Source organism: Notechis scutatus, chromosome 9 (assembly GCF_049901735.1).
Source record: "Notechis scutatus isolate UNSWTSFEM ecotype Mainland chromosome 9, rNotScu1.2, whole genome shotgun sequence".
In the NCBI taxonomy this organism is placed as follows: Eukaryota; Metazoa; Chordata; class Lepidosauria; order Squamata; family Elapidae; genus Notechis; species Notechis scutatus.
Window position 1 is genome coordinate 18,842,639 of NC_142017.1, and position 19,842 is coordinate 18,862,480.

Genomic DNA, 19,842 nt, shown 5'->3' on the forward strand with positions numbered 1-19,842 from the left:
TCATACATTGCAATGACTTACCTGACAATGAATAATTCAGCTTCAACCATAACAACACAAGAGCACACAAAGATACAAACTCAAGGTTAATCACACCAAACTTGATTTCAGGAAATACAACTTCAGCAACAGAGTGGTCAATGTCTGGAATACTCTACCTGACTGTGGTTTCTTCCCCAAACCTCCAAAACTTTAACCTCAGACTGTCTACTATTGACCTCACTCCCTTCCTAAGAGGCCTGTAGGGGGCATGCATAAGCGCACCAGTCATGCCTACCGTCCCTGTCCTATTGTTTCTTTTGTTTTTCTTATATGGTACCCATTTCATGTATTCATAATTATGTATATACTTATACCTATTATCTTGTAAGCGATTGACAAATCAAATTTTTAAAAAAAAATGACTGAGAAAGCCTCCTTCCAGTGGCTCTGCCTTGGCCCAGGATATGCAAAATAGCAAGCAGAAGAGGCTCCAAGATTGTCGAAATAGGGTTCAAACTAACAATGATGGAACTACAGGTAGTCCTCGGCTTACGGCCACAGCTGAGCCCAGAATTGATGCTGCAAAAGTGAGACATTTTGTGAAGTGAGTTTTGCCCCATTTTACGACTTCTTGCCACATCTGTTCAGTGATTCCCTTAACAGATGTGGTAAGAATAGTCGTAAAATGGGGCGAAACTCACTTAACAAATGTCTCACTTTTTCAGTTAGTCAAAACAGTCGTTAAGTGAATCTGGCTTCCCCATTCCCCACCCCCCAGGACACTGCAAGCATAAATGTGAGTCAATTGTCAAGCACAGCCAAATGGAAAAAAAAAACGTGACCCTGGGGAATGCTGCAATGGTCACAGGTGTGATAAAATGGTCACTTTTTTTCAGTGCCGTTGTAACTTCGAAACGGTCACTAAGCAAGCTGTTGTAAGTTGAGGACTACCTGTCCTCAACAGTCTGCCTTTGTCAAGTGTAATTGTGGTACATGCCAAGAGCAGTTCACGGACACACCTGTGATTTTCTTCTGGGTTGTGACCCAATGCTAGATATGCATCGGTCCTCCAGCGCAGCAAAAGGTAGAAGTTTTGCCTTGCTGGATTTGTGGTCTGAATGCTTTCGAGCCTCTCCCACTGACACCCTTTCATCCCAAAATGGCTGGCTGGGGGGGGAAATCCGTGATCTGTTGGGAACAATAAAACCAGGTGGGGTGGATTGCAGAGAGGAAGCAGGTGCAAAGTTTTAAACCTCTCAGAAATGGTTTGAATGGAGAATTGTACACACAGCTGCTTCCCCTTATTTCCTTGCAATATAATACAGTTCGCATCCCAATAATGTAAACTATTCATGTGTTCTCTGCTGCTTTTTCTTTTTTTTATGGCAGTAACTGTCAAAAACCAGCCGAGAGCAGGCAGGCGAGTATTTAAAAATGCATTTAGTGAGAGCAAAGGACCAAACTTTTATTAATCTGCACAGAACGGCAAGGAAAAAAATATTCTAGGGCCGCCGCCCCCTCCTCTTTGGCGAGGGAAGATATTGCTGAGCATAATCGCTTAATTCGCGAGTGAGGGAACGCAGGCAGTCCTCAAGTTGCAGCCATTTCTTTACCGGCCATTCAAACTTAAAATGGCACTGAAAAAAAAAGGGGATTTACTATCCATTTTTTTAACACTTAACAACTGTTGCAGCAACTGCCATGTGTTTGTGACAATTACAGTCACACACGGGTTAAATGATCACCTTTCGTGACCTGACAAAGTCAACGGGGGAAGCTAGATTCACTTAACAACCGAGTTACTAACTTAACTGCTGTGATTCACAACTCTGGCAACAAACGTTGTAAAATGGGGCAAAGCTCACTTATTGGGAATAGTGGGAACTTTAGGGGCCAATTATGGTCATAATTGTGAACTACTTGTAATGCTCATAAAGTTTCAGGGCTGACAGGAGCCACAGCTCCATGCAACTTAATGAATTCTTGTCTTTTGTTTTAAAACATGCTTAAAAACGTTACCGGCAATCTCGCCAACCAATCTGTAATTTATTTTCCTTCTCTCTACAAATCAAAACTATTGATTTATTGTTTGCATGTTCTACCACTCTACTTTCCAAGTCTTGGCTGTTTGCGCTTACAAAAAAAGAACAACGCATACGTGCTAAAAGAATATCATCAGTCTTAAGCAATTGAAAGAATAACCAAGGGAAAATCCATATATATACCAGGGATGGCTCACCTTTTCATCGTCGCATGCCGAAAGTGCCTGTGCCCAAATGCAATGCGTGCGCAACCCACTTCCGGCATGCATGCCATAGGTTTGCCATCACGGCCATATACACTACATTGTTTATGGGAGGATTTCCACACCATCACACCCAGCGTCAAAGACATTGTAGATTCCCACAACCCTACCAAATTAGTATTGTGTAGAATTTTGAAAATACTTTTTGAAAATGTTCCTGCTGTCTGCAAACGCCTTTCCCTCCAATCCGGAGGTTTTCCTAAAACTAGCAAAAAGGCAAATAAAATTGTAATCCACGAAGCCAAGGCCTTCGTGCTAAAAGTGCCTCAAGGGGTTCCCACAGAGCCTTTAAAGTCAGGATAGCTTCAGGGATCGGTCAGATGACCGTGTGAGGCTGGGTGTGGTCCCCAAGACAGTTCCAGGAATAAACGATGCTATGTGGGGAAAAATGTGTTCTTCACACACAAGTCCTTGCTTTCCACAGAGCATTTCCTGAAGGATTCCTTTGATGCCCCACAGAAGGGCGCTTGCGTTTGTATTAAACTGGCGTCGTTTGCTGAGAATATCTCCAGGCAGCAGAAGACCTCAATCCTAGAAGTATTTTAGCCTGGCCAAGCTACCAATGAGGCTGCAAACTATGTATAAAGCCAGGAACAGCCCCCTGAAACCTAGGACAGTTGTGGGAATTGCCATCGAATTATCAATGCATCTCAAAAGACTCTTTGAGTTGGAGAAAGCCGAGCTGATGGATTTATTTTATCCAGATGTGCCCAAATCTTTCTTAAGCAGAAGTTCTCGCGTTCAACTTTTTGAAGGAAGGGAATGCTCAAAGCCCTGTGTCAGACCTGCCCCGGCCTGTTCCCTTAGGAAAGAGAGACCCTTGATCAGGGATGGGATTCTACCGGTTCAGACTGGTTCTACAGAACCGGTTGTTATGATTCTGTGCAGTTCGGAGAACCGGCAAATGGTGTCCCTGGCTGGCCCTGCCCCTCTCCACTCACCCCTCCCCTCCCACTCAGCCCTTATCATGCATGCACAACGTGGCTGACTGCATTCTCCCCGCCCAGTCACTCCTTATGGTTTTCCCCCTCCCGATGATCAGTTGTACTGTGTCAAGCCTGAAATTGACATATGTGTAGCCATTTTAGTTAGCCTTAGTATATATTCTTTTTCTTACTTTCTCTGTGGCAGTCATGGGGGAAGTGTTTCGGGTTTGCCACATTCCTAAGTGGGGAGGAGTGGAAATAGAGTTGTTTTAGCTGGGTGATTCTTCTTCCCGTGGGAAAGCTGTCCGTGCTTAGGGCCCCTTGAGGTGGAGATTTATGACATCAAGCAACGTTGTATTACTTCTATGGGAGAATGTGACTTTTGGGGATTGTTTCTAACTAATAATATTGCGAGGTAGTTCCGGGTTGTGTCAGAGCCGGAATTACCATGGGCTTTGCCAATTTGATGCTTTCCTAAATAAAAGAATTTGCCTTGGGAGATGGACTCCCATCCCTTCTTTTTAAATGGATTTCATCTTTTGGAAACCTGGCATTCCGATGATCGGCTGTGCCGGGATCCCCTTTGCTGGCTTCTCTGAGGCCCAGGAGGCAAAAAGGGCCACACAGGGGGAACGGATGGTGGTGGTGGGGGCTGTGTGCCCAACCTGAGCTCTGTTTTTTGCCTTCTTAGGCCCAGAGAAGCCTTCTGGGAGCAAAAATGCCCCCCCCCCCCAAGGAGGCTTCCCTGAGGCCCAGAAGGCAAAAAAATGGGGGGGGGCTGCCAAAAAAAGAGAAGAAGCCACGCCCACCCAGTCACATGGCCACGCCCAGCTAGCCATGCCCATCTTGCCACGCCCATAGAACTGGTTGTTAAAACATTTGAATCCCACCCCTGCCCTTGTCTCCATTCAGGCCAGAACGGAATTTCCCCGTGTGAAAATATACAACCTTTTTCTGTCGATCTATCCCACTCCTTGTGGGATAGATGCCCTCCCACGAGCCATCCCATGAACTGGGGTCAAGGGGCCTTGGGAATGTCTGGGGTTTTGGCGCAATCGACATTCCCTCTAACAGCGCCTCCGGCATTTCGGTCTCCTCGAAGGCTGGCACGAACTGGTTCAAAGCATCCCTGGTCTTCCTCAACTGTCATTTCCCCCCTCTTGATTTCCCATCACATACTAACACAGGTTTATAGCTCATTTATTCATCCCTCCCAGGCTCCCTCCCCTCCCCCCCAGTCTTTGATGGCAGGATGCCAGCAAGGCGCCAAGCCGAAGAGGGCAGACCTGACATTCTGCGGGATTGATAACAGAATAACAAGAGTTGAAAGGAACCTTGGAGGTCTTCTAGTCCAACCCCCTGCTGAAGCAGGAGACACTAAACCATTCCACGCAAATGGATGCCCAACTTCTTAAAAACTTCCAGTGTTGGGAGCATCCACAACTTCTGAACACAAGTCATTCTACAGGTTAATTGTTCTCACTGTCGGGAAGTTTCTCCTTGATTTTAGGTTGCTTCTCTCCTTGGTGAGTTCCCATCCATTGTTTCTTATCTTTTATCATGCCCTTGTTGGAGTCCGATTCTGAGGGGGAGATTAGGCGGTTGATAGGGAGTGGGAGTGTGGATCCGGTGGCTGTGGAAGAAACGGGAAGGGCACAATCCAGCTGGGCATTCAGAGGAAGACCCAGGGCCATCCCCTCTTCATCCTAAGGCACGCAGGGAAGAATGGAGAAGGGAGCAACGTGACTTACAGAAGAGGAAAGGGCCCTGATCCCCTTCATTACCTTTGTCGAAGCTTATCTGGGTTTTGGTGTCCTCCCAACTGTGGGTGCTGTGTTATCTTTTGGAAGTCTGCAATTTGTCATCCTGGCCTGTCGTGTTAAGTACTTCAGCGTGGTTTGTGTTGGGTTTTTTTTATTTCTAATTATCTTTACTTTGGATTCGGACTGCATTTCTTCTCTTTGTAGACTGTTTTTGGAAGAGTTTGATCTCCATCCGAGGATACCTGGACACTGGGGACCAAGTTGGAGGCATTAAAGGGAATTTATTCTACTTTGGTGACTTTGTTATTTTTGTGCCACACCCCAGGTCATCACATCTTTCCTTCTGGTGCTTTGGAGAATAGGTCCTTCCTTGTGGCAGCCCTTCAAATATTGGACGACTGCTATCACATCACCTGAATATTGTTCGGGTATTTTCCCACGTCATTATAGTTGATTTTTTAAAGTTGTAGCAACGTTTCAGCAGAATCTCATCTGCCATCATCAGGCTTGTGTATTGTGTTCCTCTGTGGCTTCTGTATTGTGTTTGTCCACAGACGAACACAATACAGAAACCTGATGATGGCAGGTGAGATTCTGCTGAAATGTTGCTACAACTTTAAAACACAATTCACAATGACGTGGGAAAATACCCGAACAAAGCTGAATACCATACATGTAAGTACCCACGAAAACTTAAGAAAACATATATACACACACACGCACACACGTGTGCCTGTGTGTGTGTGTGTGTGAGAGAGAGAGAGAGAGAGAGAGAGAGAGAGAGAACAGGTCAGGGCTTCAAACAACATCCTCTTTACTTTCTGGACCTCCTCCTCCTGCGGCAGAGCCCCCTACCCCACCGTCTCCCTCCACCCCTTCTCTTGCCCCAAGCAGACAGGCAAGCCCACCTCCCTTTCCGAGGCTGAACCTCGGAGATGAGAATCAACTGAGCAAAAACTCCCTTTAGGTGCAGCCGGCCGTGGGCCTCTGATCTGACATGCAAGATGTATTATCAGTGAAGTTAGCTTGAAAAAAATCAGGCCTGGGGGTGGGTGGAAGCTGGAGGGGGGGGGCATCTGTTTCTAATGAGAGGTACAAATTTAGACCTAACTCGGCATGATTCACGGTATCTGGCACAGGCCAAGTTTTCGTACATTGATGCCATTGTAATGAGCCCAAATGGGGGAAGCATGTCAGGAGAATCCAGGGGGGGGGGAGGAGGTGGATGCTGAGAGCAACTGCTACTTTTTGTGGTTAACAGCCTCCCCCACCGCACCTCACCCCTTGCCCCAGGCTTAGGGGGAGTGACCTCATGTTCCTGCCATGCGCCTGTGCTCCTCCCTCTTTCTCAGCACAGCCACATCTGGGCAAGGCTTTTGGAAAGCCCCCACCTGCCCCCCCCCCCCTGGAAGAAACGATGAGTTTGGAAATGCCACAAACAGTCTGTCAAAGCTACTGAGCAGCCTAAGGGAGGGGGGCCCACCCACCCCAGTTGCCACAGGCTTGGCGGGTGGGACGGGGGGCTACCCGAAATGAAAACCAGGTTGGCGAAGGTGCGGCTACGCTCAGCCTGCTTAGGGCCATTCGGTCGGATTTCTCAGCTTAGTTTCGTTTAGTTGATTGTCATTGCATCTTGTACGATGAAAATTAAATGCCCTCTTCAGCGTACGTTACGACTATGAAAATAAAACACAAACACACACGTCCTTCGCCTTCTACACATTGAAAACCCCTGATATTGCACGCATGTTGCACTAGACGGTAGAATTCAATAGAGTTACTGCAGTGGTGGTATTCTACCGGTTTGGCCCGGTTCTACCGAGCCGGTAGCGCCAATGAGCAGTGGAGACAGAACCGGTTCTCTCCAACACTCTGCTGTTGGGCCTGCCCGCCCGCCCAGGCTCCCATACTAGCCTTTATGTCCGGCTTTTGAAGCGCAGCTGCTTTGCATGGCACGGCAAAATTGCTGCTGAAGCGACAGGAAGAGTGCAGGATTGCAGGAGGCGTGTTGAAAAGCCTCTGCGCCTGTGCAAAGTGCGTGTTTGGTGCGCACAGACATGCGAAATGTGTGCGCGTGCAAATTGCGCCCACTGAACCGGTGGTAAACATTTTTGAAATGCACCAGTGGACAGCTGTTTTTCAGCCTATTTGCCCTTGTTTTTATTGTCCTGTCCCATCTACCAGATGGTAAGAGTTGAAAAAAAGGATTCCCAGGATGAGATGGATCTTTGAGGGTGTCTTGAACTTTCTTAAGGCTATAAAGCTCTTCCAAAGAGGGGAGAGGGCAACCCATGATCCTCTGGGCAATGACGTTCACCCTCTGGAGTGCTGTCCTACCTGCCCCTGTGCAGTTGGCAAACCATACAGAGGTGCAGTAAGTTAAGATACTCTCTATGGTGCAGCAGTAGAAGGTTACCACCAACTTAACAACTGCAGTGATTGACTTAACAATCATGTTACTAGTTCGTTTACTTTACTTTATTGTCATTGCACTTCGTACAACAAAATTAAATACCATCTTCAGTGTACATTATGACTATGAAACTAAACACAAACACACATCCTTCGCATTGTATGTAATTGAATTGAAAACCCCTGATATTGCATTGATATTGCACTATATAGCAGAATTCAACAGAGCTACTGCCCTGGGATAGAAGCTGTTTTCCAGCCTATTTGTCCTTGTTTTTATTGTCCTGTACCGTCTGCCAGATGGTAATAGTTCAAAAAAAAAGGGTTCCCAGGATGAGATGGATCTTTGAGAATGTTTTGAACTTTCTTAAGGCAGCGGGAGCTATAAAGCTCTTCCAAAGAGGGGAGAGGGTAACCCATGATCCTCTGGGCAATGACGTTCACCCTCTGGGGTGCTGTCCTATCTGCCCCTGTGCAGTTGGCAAACCAGACACAGGAGCAGATAAGTGAGGGCCCCCTACCCACCCACCCAGCCTGGCTGCCCCAGGCTTCGGAGCTACCCGAAATGAAAACCAGGTTGGTAAAGCTGCGGCTGAGCTCAGCCTATTTAGGGCCATTTGGTCGGATTTCTCCGCTTAGCTTCCTTGCTCTGTGGTGGGCTCCCCCCCCTCAAAGGGATCACTTAACGGAGTGGGATCTATTCCGCTTTGCTCTTTTCCTTCATTCAGAAATGGGTTGGGGAGCCAAGAGCCGTGGGGTCCAGACCAGAGTTGGGTCTTTGGGGTGGGCTTGGCAAAATCGTGGGCTCTTCCCAGCAAGATTTATGAGAGTATGAGAGGGACTTTGCTTTGCTGGAGTAAGGAAGGAAGGAAGCAAGGAGGGAGAGAGGGAGGGAAGAAGACTCCTCAATATTTGGAGCAGCTTTCTCCCAACTGCAGCTCAACCACAGGCCCCATCGTCCTCAGCCCATCTGACTTCCTGCAGGAGGATCATCAGGTTCAGATGAATTGGCCAGGTGTGGTGAAGGTTGGCCCCAATAGATCATGCTTGGACAGCAGGACTTGGGGGCATAGTGCCTTCTCCTAAGAGGGCCCAGCTTCAGATATCCTTAGAAGAAAGCCACAGGGAGAGAAACTGGATGCATGGGAAAAGAATGATGGGAGCTTTAGTCTTGAACATCTGGAAGGTTCAGCAAATCAGGTTTTTTTTTTTTTTTTTTTTTAAAACTATGTTGCAGAGAAACCTGCTTATTTTCCCAGAACACTTTCCTTCTTTTAAATCTCTTCAGTCGGAATTCTGAACACGTTCTTTATTTCTCTTTGTATCCGCATTTCTTATATTTTATGGTCGATTCCTTGCTCACAAAGTGTGTAATTTTCTTTTCTTTTTCTTTTTCAGTGAGAAGGATTCTGCCCAGCCTGGTTTGTTTTTAAGTTCGGCTGTCCTCCTTTCTCCGTCCTTTCTCGCTTAGAAAGGAGCTCTCAAATCAACTTCCAGATGAAAAACACAAACAACTGATTTTAAGAAAAATCAACACCCTGGCAAAACCAAACAGGGTAATCATTTCGATTCAAACAATTGCAAGGTTCAGAAAGAAAATGATTTTGAAACGAGGAAATTGCCAGAAGTTGCCGGAAGTGAAACAAGTTATAGGCGGAAGGAAGGGAGGGAGGGATGGAGGAAAAGGGGAAGGGGACAGATGGGAGAAAAGAGAGAAGAAAAGAAGGGAGAATGAAGGGAAGAAGGACAGATGGAAGGGGGGAAGGAGAGAGGGAAGGATGGAGACTAATCAAGGAGAGAAACAACCTAGAACTAAAGATAAATTTCCTGACATAGACAAAACAAACAACGCCATAGAAAGCCAGATGGATAAAACCAACTACGATATTTATTGACCAGTTTTAAGAAGCTGCATTGACATGAACTCTACAGCTGTATTCCACAGCTGGCAGGAATTGTCCACAAGATGGAGCCAAAGGGGGGAAAAAAAAACTATATTGTGACTTTTCTTCTAGCACAATGTTCCCCCCATTCTGCTTCAACCGTCTGACTAGCACACCCAAGAAAAATAGGCACTCTCAAGCATTTTCAAATCCCCAAAGTAAAACTTTGACAGAAACTAGAAATTTGGAAGCGTAAGAGAATGATTAATTTACACAAGGAAGGCTTGTTAAAATGGAGAAGCAATTGCTATCACGTGAGCAATATTACTGCTTTGAATATTACTGTTATTATTATGATTACTATTTCTCAAAATTAATTGTATCCAGACAATACACTATTTATGTACACATTGAATTTTTTTACATTTAATGAAAACTTTTAAAATTATTATTTTTAAAATAACTTTACTGGACGCACCATTTCGGTACTGAAAAATGATAACCAGCTCTGAGGTTTTTGCCATACGATGCTGCATCGTGTTGGAAGAAATAGCCTCTTGGGTTCAGTTCCAAGTGGGGGAAAAGACAGTGAAAACATGGAAGCTGCTTGGAAAGATGCTTTATTGATGAACAGGATGGGTTCCTGGGCAGAAAAGGGAAGAAATGCTGAGAGTCCCTGGGTTTTATACCTTTTTTTGGCTTTGGACTTCCTGGGGCACAGGAAGAGTATCCTGACTGGTTGCTGTTAGAGGTCACAGCTAGCTTTGTAGGTTGTTTGTGCGCTAAGTTTGGTTGAAACTTGGTAGGTGGTTCAATGAAGGGCAATTATATGGCTCTGCCTGGAGGAGGTAGATCTTTGTTACGTAGAATAGACTGGTCCAGGCCTTAATGGCCCATTGACAAAAGGTGGGAGGGTTGAGTTTCTGCCTCTCTGAGTTTCTACTTCTCTTTTAGGGGAAATATTCTGCCTTTTTAGTATATCCTAAAATATTTCATTTTCCTAGAAGAGTGGGTTTTAACTTCCAACAGTAGTTAAACATTATTTTCCTTTTCTTCCCACCCATTGTTGTGGTTAGCCGGCAGCAGGTGCAGATGGCTGAGGAGAGCGAGGACTCAGAGGAGGAGCCAGGACCATTAGGGAGTGGACTGCTGCCTTCAGGGATTGTGGGGGCTGGCAGCAGCGATGAGGAGGTTCCCGAGGAGCCTGTGCCAAATGCGCGTGCGCACAGGATTGCTCACAGGAAAGAGCAGCTACAACAGCACCGGCGATTCAGGAGTAAGGCTGCAAGGTAATGGCCCCTCCCTCAAGAGGATAAAAGCCAAACGTTCTTTGCAGAAGGCAAAGACGTTTTGAAACTCCAGCCTCATGGACATTCCAGTATCCTGAATTTGTATTTGAAGATTCTTGTATTGCAAATCATTTCTTATCTGTTATCTTTTGGCAAGCCTCGCACAGTTTGGCAAGGCTTGTGCTTATCACAGCTAATTATTTTGTAAAAGCATCACAAGGTTTCTGTTCCTTTTGGATTGTGTTTGATTTGTTGGAAAAGGGCGTGGGTCAGAACACCCATAGAGATCATGCTGTCCAATTAAGAATCAGTCTTTTGTTTTGAGAACAGTTCCTTTCTTTGTCGGACACCTGCAGGAGTGACCTTGGTGGCTTCTTGGATCTATTCTTGGGTTGTCTGCATTCTTGGGCGAGTTCGTGGGCGAGTTGAATAGTGATAAATGTTCAAATGCCTGAGAAGACGACTTTCACACCTGACAGCTGCTCCTTCTCATTTCTCCATCCAGAACATGCTTTCTTCCCCCGACACATGATGTGTTCCTTCAAGCCCAGCTTGGCCACCCAACTTTAAACCCAGACGAGCTGTGGAAAAGCACCAGGGAGGAAGGGGCTGAGAAAGGCAGAGGGCGGACAAGGGCGGGCACAGTTCTCCAAAGGTTGGGATGATGAACTCAAATGTTGTGAATCACCAAAGTTCTCTAGTTTTCTTCAGTGGTTCCACATTTTACTTTAATGTTCTTATTGCATTATCATTCTAATATTTTCCTTCCTTCCTCCCTCCCACCCTTCTTCCCTGCCTTCTTCTCTCTCCTCCCTCCCTCCCTTCCCCTCTCCTTTGCTTCCCTTCCTCTCTCCTTTCTTCCTCTCTTTCCACCCTTCTACTCTCTTCTTCCTTCCTTCCCTTTCTTTCCTCCCTTCCACTCTCCTTCCTCTTTCCTCCCTTCTAATCTCTCCTTCCTCCCTTCCCTTCCTCTCTCTTCTTCCTCCCTTCCACTCCTTCCTTTCCTTCCTCTTTCCTCCCTTCACACGTCCTCCAGCATCTATCTTTCTTTCTCTTTTTTGGCAAAGTTTTTTTTATTTTTAAATATACATCAATGGACATAATGGACAGTGTGGCGTCCAAGTGTCATTCATTTTGATACAAAAATAATATTGATACAAATGAGAATTACTGCATTAATCCAATTTACGTAGTCCTAATGTCATTATACATACGTGTATCCCCACATAGTCCTTCGTTTTTCAGTAATTCAGTATTTGCTACATCCTTCTAATAGTAATAACATTATTCTTGAGCACACCTGATAACATCTTTTTTCAAAATCTGATCTTAATCTCTAACATTCACTTTTAAATGTGTTAGGCAAAAATATGCATAGTAATGTTCCCCCTATTTCTAATTTCTTAATCTATTCTAATACTTAGTACAGACAATCTTTTTTTTTTAAAAAAAAGATCCTTTCTATCCATCATCTCTCATTCTCTTGGAAGTTCCACTTCTTCTCTTTTTAGCTTGCCTCCCATACTCCTCCCTTGGCTCCTTATCTATGTCTGTCATATTCAACCCTCCAGCATCTTTCAAAACAGAGAAAAAGAACACTTAGAAATGTATTATTATTATTTTATTTAGATTTGATCTCACCTGAATTATTTTTATAACTCAGGATGGCAAACATACCTTATATATTACTTGCAGATTATCCCTACAACAACCCTGTGAGGTGGGTTTGGCTGAGAGAGAACGGCTGGCCCAAAGTCACCCAGCTATTTTTCGATGGCTGGCTGGGGAATTCTGGGAGTTGGATTCCACAGATCTTCAAGTTGCCAAGGTTGAACATACCTTGTATAAAGTCTCCTGCTTGTGCAGGGGGTTGGACTAGAACAGGGGTCGCCAACCTTTTGGACCTCAGGGACCACCAAACTCATAATTTTAAATCCTGCATACCAGAGATCCTGGGAAAATCCCCCAAGGAAAATTCTGCACGCCGTTTTCCTACAGATTGATCGTTCTTTATTTGGAATCGCAGGATACCATCTCCAGCTCTGTTCTCAAGGAGAGAGAGAGAGAGAGAGAGAGAGAGACTTTTGGCTTCATGCAAGGAAAGCAGCAGAAGCCTTTCTTTCTCTGCTCCAAACTCCGCCAGAAATGAGTCTTTGCGCAGCCTCTTGGAGCAGGAGGCCTTGCAGGGTCCCAAAGACTCATTTCTGGCAGAGTTTGGGGGAGAGACTTTTGCTGCTTTCCTTGCATGCAACTGAAAGCAGAAGAAAGAAGCAGAAAGAAGCAGCCCGGTGGCCAGGCCAGGCGCGTGGGGCAAGTTCCCCCCCTCCATCCTTTCCCCCCTCCCCTCACCTCGTGTTGTTTGCAATGCAAGCAATGCAAGCCTTGTGTTCCCACACAGCCTGGATTGCTTGGGGGGGCTTGGGGGGTGACACTTCTCTGCGGACCATCAGTGGTCCCCGGCCCACTGGTTGGCGACCACTGGACTAGATCAGTGGCCCCCAACCTTTTTTGTGCCACGGCCTGGTACCGGCATCACAAAATGATCTGCGGCCCGGTACCGGCATCAGCACGCGTGGCAAGGCGAGCCAAGGGACCGGCCAGCCAGCCGTCCCCCGCTTCTCCCCGCCACCTTCAACTCCTCCTTTGTACCTTTGTCAATGGGCTTCGGGACGGCTTCGGGACGATCGCTTGGCTCGCCTTGCCTTGGGTGCTGAAAGAATCCTCGCGCCTTAGTTTTGTTCAAAGCCGCCTCCCCCCTTCGATGAAACTAAGGCGCGAGGATTCCTTCAGGACCCAAACGCCGCTTTCCAAACCGGAAAAGCTCACCCGGAAGCACTTTCTCATCAAAATAAGATGGCGGCGCCCAGCAAACCGGCGGTCCAGTAGAAAATGTTCCACGGACCGGTACCGGTCCGGGGCCCGGTGGTTGGGGACCCCTGGACTAGATGACCTCCAAGGTCTCTTCCAACTCTGTTATTTAAATGCTGATTCCGAATGGCCACTAGATGGCATCAGTCTTTTACTTTTCAAAATTCTACTGGCTTGCAAGACACAAAACCTTGGTTAATAAACAGTTGTGTTTGTGTTTCTTCTGGCCTTTGCAGCACAATGCTAAGCTTCAACCTTAAGTCAATTTTTTTGTGGCTTCATTGCATTCTTAATGTACAGCTGTGGGTCGTTTTTGGGTTGTTTTTTTTTTGGACCTGGCAAATTTCAAGATGTGGGGGCTTCAATTTCCAGAATTCCCCACCTAGCATGAGGTCCGATTGAAGTCCACGCATCTTAAAGTGGCCAAGTTCAGAAACCAATGTACTTAATCTGGATAATCGATGGCTAGGGGTTGTGCACATGGGCTCACTCAGTGAGGAATGCCTTCTGCTGCGCATAGGTACAACTCCATCACACCCTGGTGTCTTTCTCACTCTGATGTTGGTGTTTCTCACACAGTATTCAGAACTGCATCTCCAGAAGCTTCCCCTTCCAAGACATCCAAAGTTCTCTAGTTTCCCTCAGTGGTTCCACATTTTACTTTAATATTCTTATTGCATTATCATTCTAATATTTTCCTTCCCTCCTCCCTCTTACCCTTCTTCCCTGCCTTCCTTCCTCTTTCTCCTCCCTTCCACTCTCTCCTCCCTCCCTTCCTCTCTCCCTTCCCTCTCTCCTCCTTCCTCTCCTTCCCTTCCTCTCCTCCTTCCTCCCTTCCACTCTCTCCCTCCCTCCCTTCCCTTCCTCTTTCCTCCCTTCCTCTCCTCCCTCCCTTCCCTTCCTCTTTCCTCCCTTCCCCTCTCTCCTCCCTCCCTTCCACTCTCCTTCCTTCGCTTCCAGTCTCCTCCCTCCCTTCCCTTCCTCTTTCCTCCCTTCCACTCTCCTCCCTCCCCCTCCCTTCCCTTCCTCTTTCCTCCCTTCCACTCTCTCCTCCCTCCCTTCCACTCTCTCCTCCCTCCCTTCCCTTCCTCTTTCCTCCCTTCCACTCTCCTCCCTCCCTTCCCTTCCTCTTTCCTTCCTTCCTCTCCTCCCTCCCTTCCCTTCCTCTTTCCTCCCTTCCTCTCCTTCCTCCCTTCCACTCTCTCCTTCCTTCGCTTCCAGTCTCCTCCCTTCCTCTCCTTCCTTCCTGGGCCATCTTCCAGCCCCCTCCACCCAAGGCGGAAAGGCCACGAGCAAAGGGGTCTCTGAGAGAGTGCAGAGTCCCACCAGTCCCCACCCACTTGCCCTTGTGCCACACCATCCACCTCCAGGGGAGCAAGAAAAGGAGTCCCATCCCCGGACTCCCCAGCACCCCAATGGGGAGGAACCAGGAGAAAGCTTCTGAGCACCTGCAGAGCGCTTCTCCCACTCCCCCCTGCTTCGAGACTGTAGGGGGGGTGGGGGTGGAAGAGCTTCCTTTCCAGGAGGGGAGAAGAGACGGGGCGCCTCTGAGCACGTGCAGAGTGGTCTTTCTCCCCCCCCCCACCCCCGATTGCAGGAAAAGAGCAGCCCCGTTTCCCGTGGGTAGAACAGATGGGATGGCCTCTGAGCACATACAGAGTTCTCCCCCAGGAGGGCCTAGTTGTCCCAGAGCACTTGCAGAGGGCTTTTTCCCCCGAGATTGCAGGAAAAGGAGTCCCGTTCCCAGTGGGTAGATGGCATCTGAGCACGTGCAGAGTTCTCCCCCAGGAGGGAGGAGGCGGAGGTGTCCCTGAGCACGTGCAGAGGGCTTCCCCCCCCCCACTCGAGATTGGAAGGGGAAAAAAAAGGAGACTCCTTTCTAGGGGGGTTAGAAAGAGACGGGGGCGCCTCTGAGCATGCGCAGAGTTCCCCTCCCGGGAGGGCGGGAGGAGGCGAGACGCCCCTGAGCTCGGGCGGAGCTCTCTCCGCGGCGGGCCCCCAGCGCGCAGGCGCGGCCCCTCCCTCCCCTCCTCTTCCTCCTCCCCCTCCCTCCTCCCCCCCCTCCCCTCCCCTCCCCTGCTGGGCTGGCGGCGGCGGCGATTTTCATGCTTTTGCGGCAGCCGCAAGTGAGGTGAGTCGCAGCCCCGCCGCCCCCTCCCCGCCCGGCGCCCCCCGGGGAAGCGGCGACCCCCGGGAGGAGGCCGCCCGGGGGCGAGGGCGGGGAGGGGTCCCTCCTGGATCCCCAAGGCGCCTTTGCAGAGCTACAAGGAGGAGCGCCCCCAAGAAAGAGCGCCTATGGGGCGGGGGGCTCCGGGAGGAGGGAGGGAGGGAGGACCCTGTCCCCGTCCACACACTGCACCCTCCATCGTTCCCAGCCGCCCCCGAGCCTCCCGAGGGCGCCTGGTTGGGGGAAACCAGCTGGGAGGAGGGGGAGGAAAGGCTAGGCGGAGGAGCGGGGCTTGGGGGGAGGAGGGGTCTTTCCGGATCCAAAGGCAGCCCCCTCCCATAGTAAGGGGGGGCATGTTTTATGCAGGCCCCTCTTTTGGGGGCGGGGGTCCCGGGGGTGAAGCAGCCCCTGCCGACATAAACCAAGGGGTGGGTTGCCCTTTCTGGGCCACTGTGGGGGCGAGAGGAGGGGAGGGGGGCTATTGTCCCTGCTAATGAGTCCAGGAGGGATTGACCCCACAGAGAGCATCCCCCCCTCCTCGGGGGAGAGAAGAGTGGTCCTCCAGGTGTGGGGAACTACAATTCCCAGCATCCTCTTCTCTCCCTCCCTTCTCTCTCTCCCTCTCTCCCCCTTTCTCCCCTTTCCCTTTATCCCTCTCGTCTCTCTCTCTCTCTCTCCCTTTCTTTCTCTCTCTCCCTCTTTTTCTCTCTCTCCCTCTTTCTCCCTCTCCCTTTAGCTCTCCCTCCCTCTCTCTCTCCCTTTCTTTCTCCCTCCTCCTCTCTCCTCTCTTTCTCTCTCTCCCTCTCTTTCTCTCCTCTCTGCCACTCTTTCTCCTCTCTCCTTTCTCTCTCTCCTCTCTCTCTCTCTCTCTCTCTCTTTCTCTCTCTCTTTCTCCCTCTCCTCTCTCTCCCTTCTTTCTCCCTCTCCCTCCTCTCTCTCTCTCTTTCTCTCTCTCCCTCTCCTTCTCTCTCTCTTCCCTCTCTCTCTTCTCCTCTCTCTCTCTCTCTCCTCTCTCTCTCTCTCTCTCTCCCTCTCTCTCTCTGCCCCTCTCTTTCTCCCTCTCCCTTTATCTTTCTCTCTCTCTCTTCTCTCCTCCTCTCTCCCTTTATCTCTCTCCTTTTCTCTCTCTCCTTTTCTTCTCTCTCTCCCTCCCTCTCTCTCTGCCTCCTCTCTCTCCTCTCCCCTCTCTTTCTCTCTCTCTCTCTGCCAGGCTGCTGGGACCTGTATTCCAACGCTGTCTTTTTTGAGGGGCGGGGGAGGGGGTTGCATAACTTTTAGAAGACGGCCAGTCGCACCTCTTCGCCCTGAACATCCCCAGGGGGTGTGGAATCTGCCCCTTTCTCTGCCTTTGCACAAGGCTTGTGGACTTGTGGGTTCACACGACCAGCGGGCGGTTGTGCGAACGTCACCGCCAAGCATTTTAGGCCCATTGGTGAGGTTTGGGGATTTTTGGCCTCTTGGGGAAACCCCTCTCTGGTTTCAGGGCATGTCCAGGACTGGGAACAAGATCATCCCAAACTTTGGCAGGCAGGCGATGAATCGATTAGACTCACTTTGACTCCTGGCGGAGGGACAAAAGCGAGGGGGGGGGGGGGGGAGGAAGAGGGAAAAAAACAAACAAACCCAGATGATCTGCCTGTCACTTGTGAACGCCATCCCTGTGTTTGAATATCTGGGAAGGAGAGGAATATTATGGGATTCGCCTGCCTGCTGCAAGATACCGCCTCTTGAGAGCGTTTGGGGATTTCCTCCCGCTCTTTTCAATAGGGATCTTAAGGGGGTGTGAAGAAAGGGGCCATGGGATTCCCAGGACAGAAATGGGAATTTGGTGTGTGTGTGTGTGTGTGTGTGTGTGAAGGGGCCCTCTCCAAGTGGTGGTGGGGAGAGCATCCCCTGGCTTTGGGGCGAGACCTGAACGTGAGAAGAGAGGATAACCCCAACCTTTCTCTCCCTCTTCTCAGGACAAACTACGGTTCGCATCGGGGACCAGCCAAGGGTACCCGGGCCATTCTGCTTAAACCAATGCTAGATTTAGAAGTGCTTCCCGAACGATCTCTTGGGAATGAACAATGGGAATTCACCCTGGGTAAGTACCGGATGCCTGCCCTCTGGGGATCCCCTCCCAGGATTAGTGGAGGGAAAAAACAGTGGGAAGAAACATTCATTTTCCTCCCAGAATTTACGGTGGTGGGGACAGGACAGAAAGGCTACGAGAAGCATTCACTGGACCCAGTGTTATCACTGTACCTTTACTGGGCCGGAATTCAATCCCATCATCCACTACCGGCATAGCACCAACGGAGGGTGAAGGGAGTCCCAACCAACCCATCTATTTGGGGATAAGGAAGATTTGTCCCCGGTGCTGTTTAGAAGCTTACGGTTAAGTAATGGATTGGGAGCCTTTAAAGCAAACTTTTCTCCATTTCAGCAACTTTAAGCTGGGTGGACTTCCGTTCCCAGAATTCATAGCGCAGCTGGCTTGTTGGGGAGGGGGGGGGATCCTGGGAGTTGAAGTCCATCCAGCTTAAAATAGCTAAGCTTGAGAAGAGTCGCTTTCGACGTCCCCATTTTTAGCGTTTTGCAAAGTGGAGATCCAACACAACGGTTTTTTTAAAGCTTGGATGGATGGATGGATAGATAGATAGATAGATGGATAGACAGACAGACAGACAGACAGACAGACAGACAGACAGACAGATAGACAGACAGGTGATAGGGAGGTAGGTATGGTAAGTAGGTAGATAGAGATGATAGATAGATAGATAGATAGATAGATAGATAGATAGATAGATAGATAGATAGATAGATAGATAGGAAATCCTCGACTTACGACCACAGTTAAGCCCAAATTTTTTGTTGCTAAGTGGGACATTGGTTAAGTGAATCTTGCCCCATTTTACGACCTACCTTGCCACAGCTGTTAAGTGACCATGTGACCATGGGAATGTGACAAAGGTCGTAAGTGTGAAAAACAGTCACAAGTCGCCTTGAACAGTCACTAAATGAACTGTTGTACGTCGAGGGCTACCTGTATAAAGTAATAAAAGAAAGGAAAGCTGAGATTGGAGGTCTATTTTGGCAGCTTTCCTGCCTGCATGTAGTAAATTAGCACCTCACTGAGAGCTTATGCTGCTAGGGTATTGGTGTTTTTTTTTGGTCCTCTTTAGCAAGACTCTGTTCAAGTATTTTAAAAAGGCTTCCTGCATTCTCTTGGCGTATCTTTAAAAGGGGTCGTGTTCTGTTTTGTTTTGGCTTTGGGAGTCCGGCGTGTTTAGCAACATGTATCAGGCATCACATGGGTGTTGCTCAGTTCGCCTGGCATGTGGCCTTGTGGGCAGCTTGTGGGCTAAAAAGAGATGGGGTGTTTTTCTTCATCCTGCTCCGGGTGCTGTATTTCGGAAGAGGAACTGGCAAGCTGGCAGCTGGGATGCCAAGGAGGGTTGGGAACGCGTGGCGAAGAAGAAGCCGTTTGGTCGACAGCTGTTGGGTCTTCGGGAAAGGGGCGAGTTTGAGTTTTACTCAATCTTTGTCCTCCGCTTTCTTGGTGGCTTCTCAGGGTGGCAAGGCGGAAGGAGTGATCGGATGCTGACTTTGAAAAGGTCTGCGAGAAAGATCCTTTCACTTGAACCCAAGTGAATTCAAATCCTCCGTTGTTTTTATTTTATGATGCTGATCAAATTTAGAAACAGACCGTTCCCCCTTGCAGGGTGGTAGAAAAATTAAAATATTGAAACTTAAGATAGAAGAAAGAATTCTTTTTATTGGCCAAGTGTGATTGGACACACAAGGAATTTGTCTTGGTGCAAATGATCTTGGTGTACATAAAAAGAAAAGATACATTTGTCAAGAGTCAAGAATCATCAGGTACAACACTTAATAATAGTCATCGGGTACAATAGAATAGAAGGATATAGGAATAGAATTTAAATAGAATGGGATGGGGATGGAACGGGATAGAGAATAGAATAGAAAATAGAATAGAATAGAATAGAATGCAGAATAGAATGCAGAATAGGAATAGGATAGGACAGGATAGGGTAGGATAGGATAGAATTCTTTATTGGCCAAGTGTGATTGGACACACAAGGAATTTGTCTTGGTGCAAATAACTCTCAGTGTACATAAAAGAAATACATTTGTCAAGAGTCAAGAATCATCAGATACAACACTTAATGATAGTCATAGGGTACAACAAGCAATCAAATCATACTAGGAAAGCCAATAAAAACCGTTAGGATACAAGCGAC

General features: G+C 48.2%; 1 protein-coding gene across 2 annotated transcripts in view; it reads left to right on the plus strand.

The window, feature by feature from the left end:
• Window positions 1–15,498: 15,498 nt before the first annotated feature.
• The window catches only part of PHAF1 (phagophore assembly factor 1), a 61,448-nt gene continuing 57,104 nt past the window's right edge, over window positions 15,499–19,842 (plus strand). The window contains exons 1-2 of one of the 2 annotated variants that reach the window (XM_087971690.1): window positions 15,499–15,559; window positions 17,557–17,681. In XM_087971690.1, the coding sequence (XP_087827816.1) occupies window positions 15,534–15,559; window positions 17,557–17,681 (151 nt within the window). In that variant the 5' untranslated portion in view covers window positions 15,499–15,533. Of the gene's footprint in view, window positions 15,560–17,243; window positions 17,331–17,556; window positions 17,682–19,842 lie in introns of those variants that run through there. The other variant, XM_087971689.1, reaches the window with a different exon arrangement.